General features: G+C 43.5%; 2 protein-coding genes across 5 annotated transcripts in view; one reads left to right on the top strand and one right to left on the bottom strand.

Annotated features, from left to right (window-relative positions):
• Positions 1 to 8,488, top strand: part of rnf34a (ring finger protein 34a) — a 29,862-nt gene extending 21,374 nt beyond the window's left edge. For 3 of the 4 annotated variants that reach the window (XM_084315568.1, XM_084315569.1, XM_084315571.1), the window contains exons 8-9: positions 6,033 to 6,074; positions 6,906 to 8,488. In XM_084315568.1, coding sequence (XP_084171694.1) covers positions 6,033 to 6,074; positions 6,906 to 7,093 — 230 coding nt within the window. In that variant the 3' untranslated portion in view covers positions 7,094 to 8,488. The remainder of the gene's footprint in view (positions 1 to 6,032; positions 6,075 to 6,905) is intronic. The other variant, XM_084315570.1, reaches the window with a different exon arrangement.
• On the bottom strand, positions 3,408 to 4,078 carry LOC311239404 (heterogeneous nuclear ribonucleoprotein A1-like; the record flags this gene model as incomplete). The annotated part of the gene is made up of 1 exon (XM_084327708.1): positions 3,408 to 4,078. The coding sequence occupies exon 1, from the start codon at positions 4,041 to 4,043 to the stop codon at positions 3,408 to 3,410; it is 636 nt and encodes a 211-aa protein (XP_084183834.1). The 5' UTR covers positions 4,044 to 4,078.
• Positions 8,489 to 20,872: the final 12,384 nt, after the last annotated feature.

Raw genomic sequence — 20,872 nt, 5'->3', positions numbered from 1 at the left:
GGGCTATGTATGTTAATTTTTTTTACTTTTTTCTTTTCATGTCAACGTTCACACGCACAATATATGCTTACCTAGGATTTTACTTGATTAAACAACAAAGCAGTCGGAGCAATGACGAGCCGAAAACTGTCGAAATTGTAGTTATTTGAAGTTTGGATTTTTCTTTTTTTACGACTGAGGTAGGTAAATAAAATTTCTTGAGACTATAAAGTACCGAAAAAAGGTACCGTTGGGTACCGGTATCGATTCACAGGTACCGGTATCGGTTCAAATGTGCGCGCAATGACCAGGAAGGGAATTGGCATAACGACTAAATTGGGATGGGAGAAAAAGTAGATAAAAGAAATAATAAACTGTATGCCTCACTGTCACTGTGTGGAAGAGACTGGGATCATTCTTTTGTGCAAGGCAACACCAGGCTTGACTTAAAACATTACTTTCCTAACTTAGTGAAACTAAATGTAACAAATTAACACATAGATATAAATGTACTGAATTCTTATTTCTTATTTTATTTCTTATACATTTTTTTTTTTTTTAAAGAATCCGATATATATTTATTTTTTTACCGATACCCGATCCAGCTATTTTACTGATATCGGCGGCCGATACAGATACCAATATCGGATCGGTGCATCCCTAATAACGTTATAGTGAAATAGATCAATTGTAGCTAATTGTCTAGTCAGTTGTGTCAGTGCGACAGTGGCTTGGGAGGTAGAGCAGTCGTCTGGTAATTCGGAGGATCCCGGTTCGATTCCCGCTCCTCCCGGGCAGCGTGTCGAAGTGTCTTTGAGCAAGACACTTAACCCCTAATTGCTCCCGATGAGCAGGTTGGCACCTTGCATGGTTACCTCCGCCATCGGTGTGTGAATGTGTGAGTGAATGGGTAAAATGTGAGGAACAAATTGTAAAGCTCTTTGGATAAAAGTGCTATATAAATGCACCATTTACCATTCATGAATTAGGGGGCTTTCTCATTAGGAACAGGTGCTCCGCTCCGTCCTCGCTCCGTCCTTGAATGCGAACTCTCCCTCTCCCCCCTCTGGTTTGTGTACACACTGCAGTCTTGGTTTGCTCCGGGTTTTATTTTAGGTTTGCGTTTTGAGCGTGTAAGCTGAACGTCAACACATGGAACAGTTGAACACACGTGATGGAAACTGGATGCCCGATATAAAGAAACTAATAACCAATAAATATGAAGTTATCTTTGAACCTCTGTTAAGCCTTGTCAATATAACCCACCCCCTTTTCTCACGAATGGAACTGGTGTCGTGGAGTCCGCTTTGAGCGTTTTCCAGGGTTAGCGGCTAACGCTAGTTAGCTTAGCTTAGTTATGAGATAACTTAGTTAGCAGCTAACGTTAGCCCATTGCTCGCGTCAATTATATTGCATGTCATTGAAGGTCCGCGCTGGTCTGTGTCTAATGAAATTACAATTGCATGTCATTGAAGGTCCGTGCTTGTTAGATCCTGATCAATCTGGCCAGTATCACGTCTTCGTCTGTTTGGCTCTCCATCCAATTCCTCTGCGTTGTGTCATTTTAATGGTCCTGACGTCCCCGACACTGGCTGATATAATCCTTATCTCTCCCCTTCCTCCTCGTGGCCCTTTGCGGCCATCTTGTCTCTGTGCCTTTTTTCCTTTTTTTCCCACTGTCCCTTTAATGCCTCAAACATTCTCTCGCTACCGACCACACCCGTAACGTTTGTTCACTGCTCCCTTCACGTCACAGTCCCGCTTTCTGTGTTTTGAACAGTAATCAAACTAAATACGATGTTGCCCCTTTAATTGAATGAACATCTCCCCTTTGCCTCCCTTCCCATCTCCTATACAGTGGCTTCTGTCGCTACTTATTTACGGATGCACTATCTGTTCGTTTTTATTTGGCTTAAAAGATCAAAACAACCGTGTGTGCACAGTGAACTCGCATCTTTCTCCTAATCGCTGTTTCTCCTCCAGCGCTGGTTCGCCTCATGACCGCTCGACTCGGTGCTCTCTCCCAGGGCTGGTCGGCCTTGCTTCGATCATGATTCTCCCACACACGATGACTGTTGTCCACTGTCGCCCCATTATTGAAAAAGTCTTTATCCGTTGTTCTTATCTCTTGCAAATCCGGCTGTCATCGGCAACCAACACTGTTAGATCCTGATCAATCTGGCCAGTATCACGTCTTCGTCTGTTTGGCTCTCCATCCAATTCCTCTGCGTTGTGTCGTTTTAATGGTCCTGACGTCTCCGACACTGGCTGATAAGATCCTTATCTCTCCCCGTTAGTACAATCCGCAAACCATAATAATTCTCCACCTCCGTAAGAATTCGACACTTTCGACACAGAAACCTCAGCTCAGATGTTAACAGATTGTATTGTCCTTGAAGAGTCTATTCTAATGATCTTTCGGTGTGTTCAGTCTATTGTCCTTTTTCTATTCAATCCACTGGTCAGACCTGGTCTTTAGCCTAAAACCCTCCTTGCGTTAGCCGAAGCTAATGATGATGTATCATTCTTCCTCCCCCCCCTTCGTGATGAGAGGAGAGAGAGTCTCTTCTGGTTTCTCCCCTCTTAGTCTCAGTCAGATTTTAGTCTGCCCTACACCCGGAAACACCGTTCGACTTATAGATATTCATCGTAGCAACGACGGCCCCGCCTTATGGTTGTCATGCGACGTGCTGTCATGACAACTGCTAACCTTTCACACATTAAAATGCAGTTTCTACTGTTTCATTAAGATGAACCGCTCTCCCTCGCTCTGGGAGACACTCGCTATCAGTGTTGTGTCTTCAGCTCGGAATTCAAAACAAACACCCTCCTCGCGGCCTGTGCCTGTGAAACCGCTTCTTCTCCACCGTCAATATCATCCCGTGATGATAATGATATTACCCTCTTAAAGCAGTTTATAAACCAAATATACATTGAAAAAACCACCATTTTCTCTCAATCCCCCCTTGATTCTTATCACCCCTTCAGAATCATAAATCATTATTTGTTTTTTTTTATTAATTATGCCAAAAATAGACTGTGGTTGAAGCAAACCAACCTCATCTCTTGTGCACAAGAAATGAAGACGGCCCACGGTCAACCCAGTGATCTTGCTGCCTGATGTCTGTTTGCGCCCCCCTTCGTGCACAAAGGGAACCGAAACAGACCACCAAAACCAACAACATCCAACGACTCATAACAATTAGAGCCCCCCTGTCTGCTCCCAATAATTATATCCTGTTGTTTTACTGTTCTCCCTCTTATCTACCTTCTATATATATATATATATCCTTCTATACATATATCTTATATATGAATCCTCCATTTATATCTCATACTCCTAATCAATGAACACAGGACTTCTCGCTGTTGTCTCGTCTCTCGATCTCCTGATTGACTCTGAAAGGAAGTCCCTGTTTGTCCATGATTCACCGCCCGTGCTCACCTCCAAATCCACCACCTCTGCCAAAGTTACTAGATCCACCTCCGCGAACAATTCCTGTGGTCTGCATTTCCAGCCTCGACAAGGCCTTCCTTACTTCACAATTGTGACCATTGACGGTGTGGTATTTCTGAATGACAATCCTGTCCACCGAGTCATGATCATCAAAGGTCACAAAGGCGAAGCCCCTCTTCTTGCCACTGGCACGGTCAGTCATAATGTCAACAACCTCGATTTTGCCAAACTGACCAAAGTAGTCTCGTACGTGTGTCTCTTCTGTGTCTTCCTTGATGCCACCAACAAATATTTTTTTTACAGTTACATGGGCACCTGGTCGGCTTGAGTCCTCTCTAGATACTGCCCTCTTGGGTTCTACCAGTCTTCCATCAACCTTATGGGGGCGTGCTTCCATTGCTGCATCAACTTCTTCCACTGAGGAGTAGGTGACAAAACCAAAACCCCTGGATCTTTTGTTGGTTGGATCCCTCATTACCACACAATCTGTTAGAGAACCCCATTGTTCGAAGTGAGCTCGCAAGCTTTCGTCCGTGGTCTCAAAGCTCAATCCTCCGATAAACAGCTTACGGAGCTGCTCTGGTTCACGGGGTGAATCCTTCGACATCCTGCAGCAGATTCCTATGCGATGACTTGCAAGTAGACCGGCGCTGGTCTGTCTATAATGAAATGAAAGGAAAGCTCTGCGCTAAAGCAAGTCTCATCTCAGCCGCGACGTGACAACATACAAAAAATCTCGCGGTCTACTTGAAAATCTGCCTGCGATCTACCGGTCGATCACGGCCGACTGGTTGGGCACCACTGGTCTATAGAAATAAATGGATTCGAACAAGAAACCAATGTATAGACCAGGGGTGGGGCTAGGGGGTGGCTACTTGGGCTCAAGCCCAGAATGTTTTCTGAAAAGCCCTGAATCTATTTTCCAAAAACTTTTTTTTTTTTTTTTTTTTTTTGACAGTTAATCATTGTTACATGAAAATATGTTTGCACCAGATTTAGCAGAAGCTAATTTCCATCTGTAGTCTATCCAGCTGCTAACTGTATTTGAGTGAGTTAAGTCTTGGTGTTATGGTAGACTCAGACCTAAGCTTTAAATCACAATCAACAAGTTGACAAAAACATAATTCTTCCACCTTAGAAACATAGCTAAAGTACGGCCATTTATAAATTAAAAGGAAGCTGAAAACCAGATCCATGCCTTTATCTCAAGCCGACTCGACTACTGTAATGCACTCCTTACCGGCCTCCCGAAAAAATACGATAACTATTTTATTGCAATGCATTATTGCATTATTTTATTCTATTTTACTAACTATTTTATTGCACTGCACTATTTTACTTTGTATCAGTGATAATCAAACCGTAAACAAAGACTCATATTAACACTTTCAGCGCCAGATGGCGCTGTTTACTGTTACTGTTGAAAGGCCAGCACCTTTTAACATGGGGATACGTGGCTGTGTTTGCAGGCCTAAAGCTATATTATAGCTATGGATCTAATAATATAGTCGATTGTCATTGAGTTTCTTCCGGTCAAGATGCAAAAAACAGATCATTTTTCCATCCATACATTTCCGTTTTATACCGTCGTGAATATGAGTGTAGTTTCAGGGTGGTCTGGTGTCATTTCCAAAATGACAGACACCAAGCCACATCGATTCAAATGGAGTGCAATAGCTTCATTAATTAAAGGGTGTGAATTTAAGTGTTCTCTAGTGCCTTTTGTCCGCTTTAAGGTGGTGGTATAAGTTAAAGGTTGTGGTGTCGAAGTAAAAAAAATCCGTGCCCGCTCACGCGGGCACCTATCTGGGCTAAGCCCCGGATCTCCTGCAATCCTAAATCCGCCCCTGGTATAGACATAGCAATGGCAAAACATTTGCCAGGCCTAATGCGAGCCAGGGAAGTCTTGGGCTTCATCTCGAAGTTTTCATCCACTGAGCCGTGAGGCTCAACATGCTTGTTTGGTTGAGGTCTGAACTCGCCAAATTGTCCAGTTGTTGCTGTATGTTTTTATCTGCCCAAAATTCAAGCAAGCATGAAAGCATTGCAGTAAGCTTGCACACCACGCCCCGCTCCGTCGTCGGGGACGCTGGTTCGCACCCGAGACCACCTATTCCAGCGGTCCAGGTTTGGAGCGATCAGTGTCCCCGGTGACGGGGGGGAGCGTTCTCATCACACCCTATTTTGGTGAGATCACGATTCTACCCCGATTGGCTAGTGTGAAAGCCCTAGTCTCATGTTCCGTAACAAATCCAAAGAAAACAGTTTGACTAACCTAACGTTACATCTTAAGTGGTTATGACAGCATTATAGCATGAATGAAACGGCCGTGTTGCATGGTTAAGTTGGCACTGTGGGCCGAGGAGCTCAACTGTAACTTATGTTGTCATTGTCTGTTCCACCGGGGCAAAATTGTAATGCTAACGTTAGTAAATGAGCCTGTGGGGTGTCGGCACGATATTTCATCCAAATCAGCCCTGTAGTTTGTGAGATTAGCTGCGGATACACAGATGGACACACACAACCGAATGCATAATCTCCCCATAATTCTGATTTGAATGTCTCTTGCTTTACTCCTCCTCCTCCCACACTGAAGTGGTGGCTGTTCCCCCTCCTGTCCGCAACGCTGCCATCGGAGGTAAGGTCTGCAGTAAGAGTCCCTGGCCACTGTTGACTTGGTCCGCACATACCATTTGACTTGTGACTCACCTCTCCATTGTTCCAAGTGTCATATCACTGCTGTCCACCTGTCACAGCCTCCATACTCATACCGTGGTCCAGTCCTCCAGTGTTGTCACATTCCATCCATTCATCTTTATTGTACATTTTGATTAGTTGTTTCTGCTGTTATCGTGAGTGATTTGTTTGCTGATCACACATGATGGATGGTGCTGTTATGTACAGCAGTGGTTCTTGACTAATGTTGTGCTGAGGCACACTGGCAGCATCTCAATGTCTTCAGGGCCTTGCTCAAATGTAATGAAACATCACATTTGCATTTATTGATATGAAATCGGCCCATAGTAACACTTGTCAGTGAAATTAGCTCCTTTTCCAGCAGCTGCTAAAATGTTGCTATATCCTCTTGTGTAAATGATTTTTGACATTTACAAGCAAAATGTAGTGTGCCTTGGAATTTCTATTCTTAAGAATAAGTGTCCTGCAGCATCAAATGCGCTGTTGTTCAGTACATGTCACTACTGGGTTTGGCAAACAGAAAAAAGAGGATGAGAAGAACCTTTATTTATATGTATATGTCAGTTCCACTTCTGTCACGCATAGACTATCAGAAGAACCCTAAATATTGTTGGAATATGTTTCTCCAAGGTCAAAACATTTATTCATATTTGCAGTGCATAAGGCTAACTCCATCCGTGATTGCAGAGTTTTAGATGGGTACCTCACCCCCGTGCATTACATAATCTTTTTGAGCTTTGCCATCCAGCAACTCCTCTTTTCCTCTTTGCAGACGGTGAGAAGGGTCAACTGACGAACCTCGACGACAACCTCTGCAGGATCTGCATGGATGCTGTGATCGACTGTGTCCTCCTGGAGTGCGGTCACATGGTCACCTGCACCAAGTGTGGCAAGAGGATGAGCGAGTGTCCGATCTGCAGGCAGTATGTTGTGAGAGCCGTGCACGTCTTCAAGTCCTAATGCATCACAAGCGGAGACGACCCCACCGACTGTACAGGGCTGCCATCGACAAGACTCGGGACTGTATCTTAGAGTGACAATTAAAACGTTCAGAATCTTTGAACCCCCCTCTTCCCAAAATACTTTTTATTTCTGGATGTATCATGTTTGTATCCCCCCCAAAATCCTCACATTATTTGCACATTTAATGATATGTATAGGAAATGTTCATTTTGTTATGAATTCAAGTTACCAGTTTGACCAATGGAGAGAAAGAAAAGAGAGGAAAGAATGTAGGACTATCCTCTTATGAGTCATTCCATTACTAAACACAACTGTAACGTCATGTTCATTCCTAAATGTCTGTCTTCTTAGAAAACAAAAGGTTCAACAAAAAGAATGTGTGGTATTCAACCACGTGCAAATCTTGTCTAACATTACTTCATCATCACCCTCAGATCTTCCTATAAACTGTAGCTATCATTCTGCTGCGTGTACCACTCTGCAGAGTAGTTATCTTGCTGCAATCAATGACATATCTTAGTAAAAATTAAGGAACACATACTGAGCTTCACAGCGGGGGAGTTGAGGGTGAGTTAATTGACCCCTCTTTTCTTGATCCTCCAATCACAACTGTTGCTTACCCAAACAATATGTGTCCGAGGGAAGCAACAGTTGTGATTATAGGATCAAGAAAAGAGGGTGGGGCTCGAGATGGGGCAAGAAGGTGCCATATAAGAAATGGGAAGTCTCCCTCATCTCCCCCTCCCCTCTCTGTTTGTGTGTGTGCATGTTGTATCAGAAAGCACTTTTACATTTTACACACTGCACCACTGCTCACAATCTATACTGAAAAGTGTAAACAAGTGTTTGAGAGACGGCACTGTCTCCCAGTTCTTTTGTGAGTTTCTGTCCATACTGATCAGGTATTGTATTACAGAGATTACCGAGAAGTTATCTCAGAAAGTCTTTTCATAACAGCAATATCTTCTCTCTTCTGTTGTGTCTTCTCTTAGCACTCAGTGTTGAGACCAATGGACCGGTGCTAATATTCATTCAGCTATGTTCCCGGTTTTCCAACTTAATTGTTGATGTGATATTTTAAGTATGTTTTTGGGGGGGGTTATTGTTGGAAGTGGAATGAAGTGTCTTAATGTTTTAGTTTATTGATTTAATGTAGTTTTTAAATATTGAACTAACCATTCAAAGATATAACTACAAGTTTACTTACACCTGTGGTATAGAAATGATATAGATATAGAATGACTTGCTGTACAGTTGCATATATTGATTCATATCACTAAGATGTATATATCTATTTTTTTCATTTGATTTTAAATGTGTAATATCAGATTCTTTGAAATGTCCCTCCTTGGATTGAGTTAGTTGATTACTAAAGAATTATCTTTTACTGTTTTTAAGTGGTTTGAAATGTGTTCTAACTGCATTGGTTTGCTTGAAGCGTTTGTCCATCTTGGAGAAACGGAGCATGACAATATGCCTCTATGGCACTAGGTTTGACATGTTGTTCCCCTTCCTTGATCCTGACATACATAATCCAGTTTCCTCCAATTCCTCCTCCCATGTCCTGCTCATTAAAAACATCAAGCACTGTACTGTACTCACAACAAGTCAACATTGCTGCTATTACAGAAAAGATGTCCCATACAAACATAACTACAGTAGCTGAGCAGGTTGCACTTTCCCTTGAAAGGCAGTGCAAGGTCTGGTCTTTGTATTTGGGAATGTTGGAACTTTTTATTTTGGTAATTAAAAGATTTTAATCAAAGGCATGTATGGTTTTGCATACTAATACATATGGTGACAATATGTGCTATACTCTTGCCCTCGAGCAGGCAAAGGAACAGATATAGCCTACTGGAAATGTACCAACAAAATTTAATTTGTCATGTCATGCTACATCATCAATTATGTTTGATAAGGCAGGATGAATTAAGGGACCTACAGTAGTGTATGCCATAACATTTGTCATTATGGTTTCCACACAAGAAAATCTCTACCCAGACAATTCAATCACCGAATCCCAACAAATCCCTGTCCTGTGTGGTTTCTTCTATTGAGACGGACTAGGCACAACTAGTATAGACTGCCATCCACCAGTTGATAAGGCACACTTGTAGTCCACAGTGAGGGGATATGGATAACAGTTCAGATTCAGATCTTAATTAATCACATAATTTATACTTTACAGCACAAAAAAGTAAGATTATTTTCATCCTGTTAGCTAGGTAACCCTTGTGGTAGTTAAAGGGTTAACCGGCTGTAGTGGAGTCATGATAGGGTTAACCCCCTGTGTAAGAGGTGTGGTAGTAGTCTGACGCCTCCCATAAGGTTCTATAACCTTAAAGGGGAACTATTTTACTATTTCTTTCACTATTTGGGCACTTTTACACAATTCCTGTGAGTCTATGGAACACCTCTGTAATATATATATTTTTTTTATTCATTGTTTTGTATTTCTAATCAAGTCCTCAAAAACAGCATTTTTCTACCTCAAGATCTCGAGCCGTTTTGAGCTGACTGTGTGGAGTGGGTACAGAACTGTGTGCAGCTCATCTTGTATCTCTCCATTATCATGCAGCGGTGTCTCTCTGACATCACAAATCGCGCACATTTTCAAATGACTCAGTTCAGTGAGGGTGAATATTGTGAGAGGAGAATTGGAAGAATGCGCCAATATGAGAATTTTGAGACATAGATCATATTAATATAAGTTCACATAGCTAGGAAACAATGCTAAACACTCAAAAAGGCCATTTATAAGATAGTTCCCCTTTAACCTCGTTCCCAGTTTTATCTCTGTGACAAACGGTTCATATGAAGGGTGAGTGGTAAACCTAGGTCCTAGTCTTCTAGACCAATGAATGTAGAAGTCTACCGAGTTCATTGACACCTTTCGTGTGTGTGTCTCCTGGTGAAAGTGTAAGACTCAAAATGTACAATTCCATACATTTTTGTACGAGTGAGTGGACAGGCGTAGCATTGTTTTATGTATTATTTTTAGATCTATGTGCAAAATTGAGGCAGCTGTTGTGATTTACTCATTGTGTTGCAAAAACAAAAATTCCAGCTGCTACTCTCTAGGTTTTGAACATTCCTAAGTCATTCCTATGGAGCACAATTACTTACAAAAAGTCCACAAAGTAATAGCAACGTGAGTTGAAGCTGGCTGTCGTTTTTACACTTTACTACTTAGGTGTATGTAATATACTATTATAGATTCTAAGGCCTCTACATGCTACAGCAACTTCAAAGCAACTGCAACACAACATCGACAAAGCAACGGTGTTGCAGACACTGCCTTTATGCTTCTGCAACATCGATGTGCAGCCTATGCAACATTGTACCACGGATGTAGCTAGGTTCCCTAGATGGATGCAATTTCCATTCTCAACCAACCCATTGATAACAAGCAGAAAAGGGTCGGGGGATTTCAAAATAAAAGAGCGACGTCTAAAAGCACCGTAAATACGTTTATTGTGTACATTATCTAACTGTAGCAGCCTGAATATTCTACAAAGTATTCAGTAGTGCTAACTAACTTACTTTCCCTGTGTGTGTATAACGTGTGATTTACAGTGTTCCTTTGGATAGCCTAACAGTGTTCCTTTGGATAGCTCGCCCAGTCTAACGACGAGGTGAGGTGCTACTCTTCTCCAGATGAAGTATGGATTACTAGCAATAACATTGAGCCCTTTTTCCCTTTCTGGAGCGGTCCTTGAGTGGGACCAGTGGAGGTTGCCAGCAGGGGGCGGAGTGGCAGTGGTGGCAGGTGGAGCAGTGGAGAGAAGCAAGCAACGAGGAAGAGGGAGTTACCTGGAGGCGAGGGGAGCAGGAAGCTCTCTTCGGCATTGGACTTGGCCGTGAACGGTCGCAGCCACAACGGGCGTGTGCTTTGGAATAGCCCCGTTGAAGAAGTGAAGTTGGAGAGCCCCGTCGGAGCGAGCGGCGGGTGATGAGACATACTTGCTAGTGACGGGTTATCCTAGAAGTATCAGCGATAGTGTGTGAGTAAGAGAAACCGAACCCAAGGACTAACGAGTCTAACGTTATCGGGTTATAGTAGTTACTGTGTGCGGTATAGTAGTATGCTGCTAACGGCTCCGTCTGACTTGAGTAGACTACCGGGCGCGAGGCGCTGAAGAGACCGGTGGTATAGCCAGCCACGTTGCGTTAGCAGTGTAACCGATATAGCAGGAGGGTGCGTCGAGACCCAAAGCTTAGCTGTGTTTAGGGTAGCCAAAGTATTAGCACAGAAGCAAGCCAGCAACAGCAGCGGTGGACGTTTCCCAGACGGTACTGAGGACGCCTCTTCCCACCAGCAGAGGACGCCATACAGCACGCTCCTCCAGCTAACCACTGCCTGCTGTCCGCCCAGCCTGCTGGCTGTGCTCGCGGGATCGCCGACGCCATCTTGTCACCCGGACGAGCGGTGACAAGAGTGGGTCCGCCATCTTGGCTAAGTACTAACAGTACCACGTGTATCAACAGCAACGTCCATTGAAGTGAACGCTAACAACCAGTGTCTAAGGGGTACCCCAAACAATTTAAGCCGGCTTAGGTTAGGTTTTCTTTGGTAACGTGGACCCACATTTACTTGGTTTATTTGGTTATTTGTTTATTTGATTGTTTGATTCTTGAATTCCCAATGTGTCTACATTTTATGCCTGGGTTCCCCCAGTACAAGCGGGGTGTTTTAATGTATTGAGCACTAGGTGCCTATGGTGGGAAGAGCTTCCCCTACATTGATAACAAGAGCACCCGGTGCCATATGTTCAGGATTAACATTGTAATAACCTGCCCAGGCTTCTATATAAAGTAGACCTAATTGAGATCATTGTGTGTGTCTGTATCTTTAAGTTCCATTTGCTATTCTAACCTCTGGGTAAATATTGTGACTGCATAATTATTTAATCCTTACACCCCATTTACAGAATAGCATTTGAAGGGTCTATACAGGTGGTCAAGGAAGGGTACTGCTTAAAGGGAAGCCCAATAATACTATTGAACTGACAGTCACTGGGTGTGGGAGGGCTGTCGGAGGTACTGAGGGAGTGAGGGTGTGTGGGGAGCTACTGCTGATCGCCTTGGAAGGCGAGGGAGACCAGAGTACCAATCCCCAGGTTAGTAAATCCTGGGCCCCATCCACTCCAACTGCAAGCCCTCCAGAACGACGTTCCGGGCCAAAGACGGGGGTACATATAGGTCTAATAATACCATAGTATCCTAGCTACTACCCAGTGTCTGTGTACTACTACTCCCACAAGCAGGGATAATCCACCCTTCTACATAATGTTAACACAAACCTAAACTAATCTAAAGTTAGTTTAGGTTTGTGTTAACGTTAGATAATGTACAAAATAAACGTATTTCCGGTGCTTTTAGACGTCGCTCTTTTATTTTGAAATCCCTCGACCGGAAGTATTTGTGATGTATTCTGCTTGTGTAACTTTAGGTTAGTTTTAACGTTAGCTAGCAGCAGGGATGGACGCCTTTGTGCAAATGCAGGCAGCTACAGGCACTCGAGGTCGAGGTAGAGCTGCTGAATTTAATCGGCAGGAGGAGAGAGAGCTCGTCAAAGCTGGATATATCCCTGTGGCTGTGGTTGTAGGCACGAAAATGCAGCTCGAACTACCTGTTATATTAAATTAATTGATTGCTGTTTAACAACTTGTCCGTGTCCAGTCCTTTCGAACTGCCTCACCGTTCATTGTAAACAATGATGCATGTAATTATATTAACGTTACTGTGTGTTGTTGTAGCTATGTTAATAAATTCTGAATGGCATTGACGTTAGTTGGGTATGATAGAGCATTGAATAGCATCATCAACGCTAGCTGGCTGGCTACAACAATGGAGGATGGTATTCCTCGCTGCGGGACCAATATTATTCTATGACAGCCCCGCCCCCATTCACTACCAACCAATCACTGCTACGCAATATCAACGCAACGGTTGTTTAGATTAGATTTTGGGGAGATGTACGCAACATCCTCGCAACACAGTCTACAAGACCCTCTGCAACAACCGCGTTGAAATCGCGCTGATGTTGTGTTGCAGTTGCTTTGAAGTTGCTGTAGCATGCCAGGTCACCCACATTAATAACCACAGTACAGGTGTGGTTTTCACTTTCACCACTTTCAAAAGCACTCTCAAAGAACACCTACGGGAGACTGCAATTCGAAACTGGCCCCTACAAATGTCCTATGTTAGTCAGTAGCCTAAAACTTAAGTGGCAGTAGAAACAATGATAAGATAGCTCCTAGTTATAATATAATAATCACAGTACAAGTGTAGTGTGTGTAAAGTGGCAGCAGAAACAAAATAAAGCTCTAAACTAATACAATAATCACTGTGTTGTGACTGTGCAGAGAGTGAATAGTGGGCAGACAGGCAGCAGGCCGTTATTTTGTTCATGAGCCTTACTGCTTTAAGGAAAAAACTGTCCCGGAACCACGGTTGGGGTCTTTGATAATCCTGCGGGTTTACAGTATATGTTGTATGGATTGTATATGTCCTGGATGGAGGGAAGCTTGCATCCGCTGATGCTCTGGGCTGTTGATACAACCCTCTGTAGCACTTTGCGATTGAGAGCAGAGCAGTTCCCATACCAGGCAGTGATGTATCCACTCAGGCTGAGGTGAAAGAGGCGTTGCTGTACCCTCTTCACCACCTGGCTGGTGTGCTTGTCCCAGGTGAGGTCCTCTGTGATGTGGATACAGAGGAACTTGAAGCTGCTAACTCTCTCCACAGCAGACCCATTGATGCTGATGGGGTCCGATCTCTCTCTCCCCCTCTCCTGTAATCCATGACCAGCTCCTTGGTATTGTCAGTGCTGAGAGAGGTTGTTCTCCTGGCACTACTGTGCCAGTGTCACAGGTTGACAGGATGGAGCTCCCCCTACAAACCCCCTCCCTGGCATGAACAAACCTAAAATGTAATTTTAACAGCATAGTATCCTGCTTAGCTCATTTAATTTAAAAAAGGGAAAGGAAACTCTTTATTTGCCAAGTACATTACTCTTTATTACTCTTTATTTGCCAAGTACATTACATAAACCATGTCTTCACTGCATTTAACCTATCCTAACTCCACACAGAAAGACCTCTTGCCGGGGTGTGTCACAACACAAGTAAATGCAGTTTCTCTATTGAGAGCAATGCAGATTTCCTCACTAGGGGGCAACACACAACAGTATTGAGAGTGTGTCTCAAGACAGGCTGTACCCAAGTACATGGTACCCATGTACATGTCAAAATACTTCCCAAAGGTCAGTGAATACCACGATCACACCACCAGAGGGAGCTCCACAAATCATGTTAAACCCAGATTCGGCTCAAACAAGGGACTAAACACGTTTCGCAATTATGCCACATCAATGTGGAACGCCCTACCCAAAGCTGTAAAGGAATGTGAATCACTACCCACTTTCAAAAGCACTCTCAAAGAACACCTACGGGAGACTGCAATTCGAAACTGGCCCCTACAAATGTCCTATGTTAGTCAGTAGCCTAAAACTTAATTAAAACCCTAACCCCAGACTGTAACTTAGACCAACAAGTGAATAGCCTACTTTGACAACCTAGGATGGCTTAGAGTAGACGACAGAGTACAGCAACTTGCAATGGGCCTGGTCTACAAGATACACTACACGACCAAGGTACCCATGTACATGTCAAAATACTTCCCAAAGGTCAGTGAATACCACAATCACAACACCAGAGGGAGCTCCACAAATCATGTTAAACCCAGATTCGGCTCAAACAAGGGACTAAACACGTTTTGCAATTATGCCACATCAATGTGGAACGCCCTACCCAAAGCTGTAAAGGAATGTGAATCACTACCCACTTTCAAAAACACTCTCAAAAAACACCTACGGGAGACTGCAATTCGAAACTGGCCCCTGTAAATGTCCTAACACAACCCCCTCCAATGTACAGTAAAAATTACCAAGTATGGTCTTGTCAATATTCCAATGTACAGTTTTGCTTGTACAGTTGTACAGTGTCCCCCACCCACCCCTCCTACCCAACCTCCCCCCCACCCACCCAACCACCTCCAATGTACAGTACCCCCCCCCCCCCCCCCCCCCCACCTACCCAACCTCCTCCAATGTACAGTTTCTACGTCAAATGTATATACTTTTTCTCTGGACTCTTTTCGTATCACAAACAGTACTGTATTTGCAAATCTGGTATGTCATAAATGTATAGATGTAGCAGTACTGTCTATCTGTATGTCATATATGTCATATGTTACAATTAATTGAAAATGGGGGACCCAGCGGTTAGGTGGCCGAGCGGAGATTGCGTTCGTCACCAGCCCCGGAGCTGGATTTGCCTGTTCGAATCCAGCTCACAGCTCCGGGGTTGTCACCAGCTTGGCTGGCCGTCTGCACTGATACCTGTCTCAAACCCTGCCCCTTTTCTTGCTCCTCCAATCACAGCTGTCGCTTACCTCTGACTTCCTCGTACAAACTTTGTTTGTACGAGGAAGTCAGAGGTAAGCGACAGCTGTGATTGGAGGATCAAGAAAAGAGGGCAGGGTTTTGAGACAGGTCCATTGGCTGTATCAGAGGGTGGGAGAAGCTGGCGGGGTGGGTCGGGGTCGTTGTAAACAGCGACTCCTACAGTTCGGTCGGGGCGCCTGCTAAGCGCGGATTGGACGTGAGGGGGATAGTGTGGTCCTCCCACACGCTACGCCCTCTCAATGAGAATCCGCGCTGCCAGGTGAAAAGAAGCGGTGATTGGCTGGACGTGTGTCGGAGGAAGCACGTGGTAGCCTCCACTCTCCCAGATGATCTGACTGTGGGGGGTAAGTGCGCAGCGACCAGGAAGGGGACTGGGAATTGGCATACGACTAACATTGGGATGGGAGAAAAATCGGAGGAAAATGGAGGGGGAAAAAGACCAATAAAAAAAAAAAAAAAAAAAATGGGGGACCCTGATGTAAACAAGACGAAAGTCTTTCTCTGGTTTGCATCCCCTTAACAATTGTATGTATTGAGCTGTACTGTACTGTACCCATTCTGCAATCTGTTAATAAAGTTTTCAATCAATCAATCAATCAATCAATCTGGTAGCTACAGCACCTCACAGCGCCTATGAGGGGCTCCCTCCGCGGTTGTAGCTGGAGGCTACTCTCACGAGCAGGTTGTCATGACAACACACGACCACACACTAACGTTAGACCAACCAACCGTCTCACGGAGATAAAAATATGAATGAGGTTAGACCAACCGCAAACTAACTAACAGTCACCCCCGTCGTTTGCTACTGTAGCTAGTTGCCAGGTAGCTAGTTAACCATAAATAAATGTTTGTTTTCAGCGACTTCGAAAGTTAACTCAAGGTAAGATACGCTACCTTGTTGTCAGCTAACGTTGACAACAAAATGGTACATGACGATCTACGAGTGGAGTGGATCCGAAACCGAGTTCACGACGCATGTCTTTATCTGCCGGATCCCGGTGTTTTCGAGGGACTGCTCAGTCGAAATAATGGACAAGAAGAAAAGAAAATAATTCGTTTTTTGAACGATGTCACCGAGGAAGAGTCAGAGTCTGTCTTGTTTATCTTCAAATGTGTCAGAGAAGAAGAAATTCATGTTGGTAAGTTGGCAATAACAGGGAACTTTAAATCTGGAGTAGCATGTTGCTTTTTAAAATTACATTACATTATATATAATGAGACGTTTTGGAAGTGGAGAGCTTTCCCTCCCCAAATTATCCACCACATTGAAATACTTGTCACAGACTGACCCAAGAGGGGGGTGACACTTTTTTTTACTTATTGTTATTATAGTAGGGTGGTGATCAATGTTATCAAAAACAGCCTTGTTTTTGTATGGTGGCTGTTGTCTAGAATGTAGCCTGTCTAAACTGGAAATAAAATTATTGAAAGAAAGGAATGACAATGTTTTATTTATGTGCACATTGCTTTTTTGCGAAATGCCCCTTTAAGTGGCACTGGCAGTGTCATGCTCACATTAGATAGCTGTTCCTAATTTATGCAAATGACATGTCGTCAGCTTGTGACTGCAAATTGTTCCTGTTCGCGGACGACTCAGCCCTGCTGGTCTCTGACAAGAACAAGTTGCAGGTTGAAAAAACCCTCAGCTCGGAACTAGGCAAAATCTGCATATGGCTCGCTGATAACAAACTATCATTAGGGCAAAACCGAGTCCATTCTCTTCGGTTCAAATAACAAACTCAGCAAGACCGATGGCTTCTCAGTTACAGTGGGTGACAATATTGTCACAAGGAAAGATGAAATTACATACCGAGGTTCCATCCTAGAGGCAAATCTTTCCTGTGACAAAATGGCATCCAATGTAATAAAAAAAAGTCAACCAACGAACTTGATTCTTGTACCGGATCTCCTCTCTGGTAAACAAGAATACCCTGAAGACTCTGGCAGGAGCACTCATTCAAGGGTACTACGACTATGCTTGCACCTCATGGTACCAAAGCACCTCAAAGGCACTAAAAACAAAATTACAAACATCTCAAAACAAACTGGTCACACTACTGCTTGATACTCAACCCACCTCACCCCTGCCCATTTTGACAACCTAGGATGGCTTAGAGTAGACGACAGAGTACAGCAACTTGTAATGGGCCTGGTCTACAAGATACACTACACGACTAAGGTACCCTTGTACGTCAAAATACTTCCCAAAGGTCAGTGAATACCACAATCACAACATGGGAGCCCCACAAATCATGTTAAACCCAGATTCGGCTCAAACAAGGGACTAAACACGTTTCGCAATTATGCCACATCAATGTGGAACGCCCTACCCACAGCTGTAAAGGAATGTGAATCACTACCCACTTTCAAAACCACTCTCAAAGAGCACCTACGCGAGAGACTGCAATTCGAAACTGGCCCCTGTAAATGTCCTAATGCAACCCCCTCCAATGTACAATAAATGTCCTATTAAACCCAATAATACACGAGACCCTCTTCTTGGGACCAAGTAAGGTTTAGTCGATAATCCAATGTACAGTTACCCCCCCCACCCGCCTACCCAACCCCCCACCCCACCACCTACAATGTACAGTTTCCCCCCCACCCCACCTACCCAACCCCCCCCTCCACCCCTCCTACCAACCTCCTACCTACCAACCTCCTCCAATGTACAGTTTCTTCGTCAAATATACTCTTCTTGTATCAAAAACAGTACTGTATTTGTAAATCTGGTATGTCATAAATGTATAGATGTAGCAGTACTGTCTATCTGTATGTCATGTATGTCATATATGTTATGATGAATTGAAAATGGGAGGACCCTGATGTAAACAAGACGGAAGTATTTCTCTGGTCTGCATCCCCTTAACAATTGTGTGTATTGAGCTGTACTGTATTGTACCCATTCTGCAATCTGTTAATAAAATGTTCAATCAATCAATCAATCAAAGATAACAGACTTTTAGGCCGTATGGTGAAGGCTGAGAAGTGGCTAGAAAACGATTCTCGTTCCCACCTCGGCGAATTACACAATTTTCACTCTGGGTGAAAGATATATTGGTGTAGATTTAGGAACAAAAAGTTCTCCATTGACAAAATAGCCCATTTTGCGCAATCATAATTTTAAAGTCAGGACTAGATCTTTCCTCGCGAACGGATATTTTGTCACTGCAGAGTTTAATTTGACGCAATTGGTGCGAGTTCGGTCACGTATCTTGCGCTCGACCAATAGCAGCTCTCTTTGTTGCGAGGTCCTCGCAACAAAGAGAGCTGCTATTGGTCGATCCGGTGTCAACAAAGAAATTACATCCACACTCTAACGTGGACTAAAATGGACAGAAAATACCTTCTAAAGTTCGCAAAAAGGTTTCTAAACAATGTTATATGCATCTCACGTCCGTTCAGAAAGAACGTGTACAAGATTTTACACAGACACAGTGGGATAGATATAGAAACTGCGTCGAATGGTGGCTTAACCTACCAGGCCAGAATCATACCATTGTGGAGACATACAAACATTGTTTAGAGATCGATTTGTGTCATAAATGTCATGATATCTGTATGTCATAAATGTCATGATGAATTGAAAATGGGGGACCCTGATGTAAACAAGACGAAAGTCTTTCTCTGGTCTGCATCCCCTTAACAATTGTGTGTATTGAGCCGTTCTGTATTGTACCCATTCTGCAATCTGTTAATAAAGTTTTCAATCAAGATAAGATATTCCTTTATTGGTCCCATTGGGGAAATGCAGGCATCATAGCAGCATGTGGGAGGGGAGGGGAGGTACAGGTAGTAAAAACAAGCAGTGTAAACAATATAACAAGTCAATATAATTAACTAACTAACTAACTAACTGAAATATACAGTATTCACATAAGGTGCAGTATGCATAAGGTAGTGTTATTGTCCTTTTTAGGTTCCTAGTAGTTGTAGTTGGATGTCTGGCAGCAGTCCCTGCTCACTGTTGTGGAGCCTGATGGCCGCTGGTATGAAGGACTGACCGGAGGTTTATTCGTCACATACATACACAACTAACAAGTTTAAAGTTTGTTTATTATTTATCACAATAAAATACAGGTACTTTACGATGAAATGTTTGTTTCTGTATGAGCCCCTGAGAGTGTGCTTCATACAGTAAAAGAAAGTAAGTAAGTAAAGAGGAATATTCAATATACAATACAGAGTAAAATGAGTAAACAGTGAGGTGTGTGGAGAGATCAGTGTCAAACTGATCTCAACAAATACAAACAAATAACACTACTGTATAATCCTAATCCCCTCTCCCTATAGATCCTGTACAGGCTGCTTTTGTATAGAATTTGTTCTTAATTGCTTGCCTGGATAAATAAAGGTTAAATAAAATAAAATAAAACATCCCAACCCAGTCCACACCCTCATCCACCACCACACTTCCCAGGCAAGACTGATGTTAATCATCCTCACCACTATCATCTGAGTCATCATCCCATGTAGCCCTATCTTCGGTTTCCTTAGAAACATTTGCACAGTTTTGACATTGACAAATATCTGTACATGGCAGTTTTGCAGACACACATGAACATCTTCCTGTCTCAAATTGTGATTGTTTGCAACCTTAGTGGACTACCTGCAACACACTATCAGAGGCCGGATTTGTAATCATCCGTCATAGTCACTGTTAACTCCCCATCCTCGACATGCCACCCATTGCCAACAGGTAAAGGGGCACACATTATAGATTTCAATGAATGTCTCATTATAGCTGCTTGGTAATTTGCCCTTTTGCAGCGTTGGTACAATGCGCCACTTGTCGGGGGCATAGAGAGTTCTGGCAAAGCCGATGCCATGCAGAATGCTTTATATCTGGCATCATTCACATTCTTAGCTGATGGCTGGCCATACAGGTGGCACACACAATATTTGCTAAGACCATCAAAGGTAGACTGGTCTAGGGTAATTCACCTTTCCCCCTCCTCCCACAATGTGCAATAGCCACAGTGCAATATCCACCCACTACCGTCTGACACTGTGATTGTTATTTGTGTATTGCTATTCTGTATATTGTTGTTATTTTTATATATCTTTTGATCCACTTTTTCTCCTTATTTTCTATTTTTCTCCCATCCCAATTTCATGTTTCCAATTCTCCCCTCCCCTGTCTTGAACGTTGCTCGACTATGCCCCCCACTGGTCGGTTGTAGGGAGGATAGAAGCCTTGCATCACATGTCCCTTCCGGTACACGAGGAGGCAGCCTGTCGCATCTTTTCACCTGCCAGCACGGACTCTCAGTGGCGAGGTGTAACGCATGGGAGGCTCACACTAC

The sequence above is a fragment of the Notolepis coatsorum genome, assembly GCF_963971535.1.
Source record: "Notolepis coatsorum genome assembly, chromosome: 1".
Lineage (NCBI taxonomy): Eukaryota > Metazoa > Chordata > Actinopteri > Aulopiformes > Paralepididae > Notolepis > Notolepis coatsorum.
The sequence above is the reverse complement of the archived record's forward strand: the minus strand, read 5'-3'. Positions and strand labels throughout refer to the sequence as shown.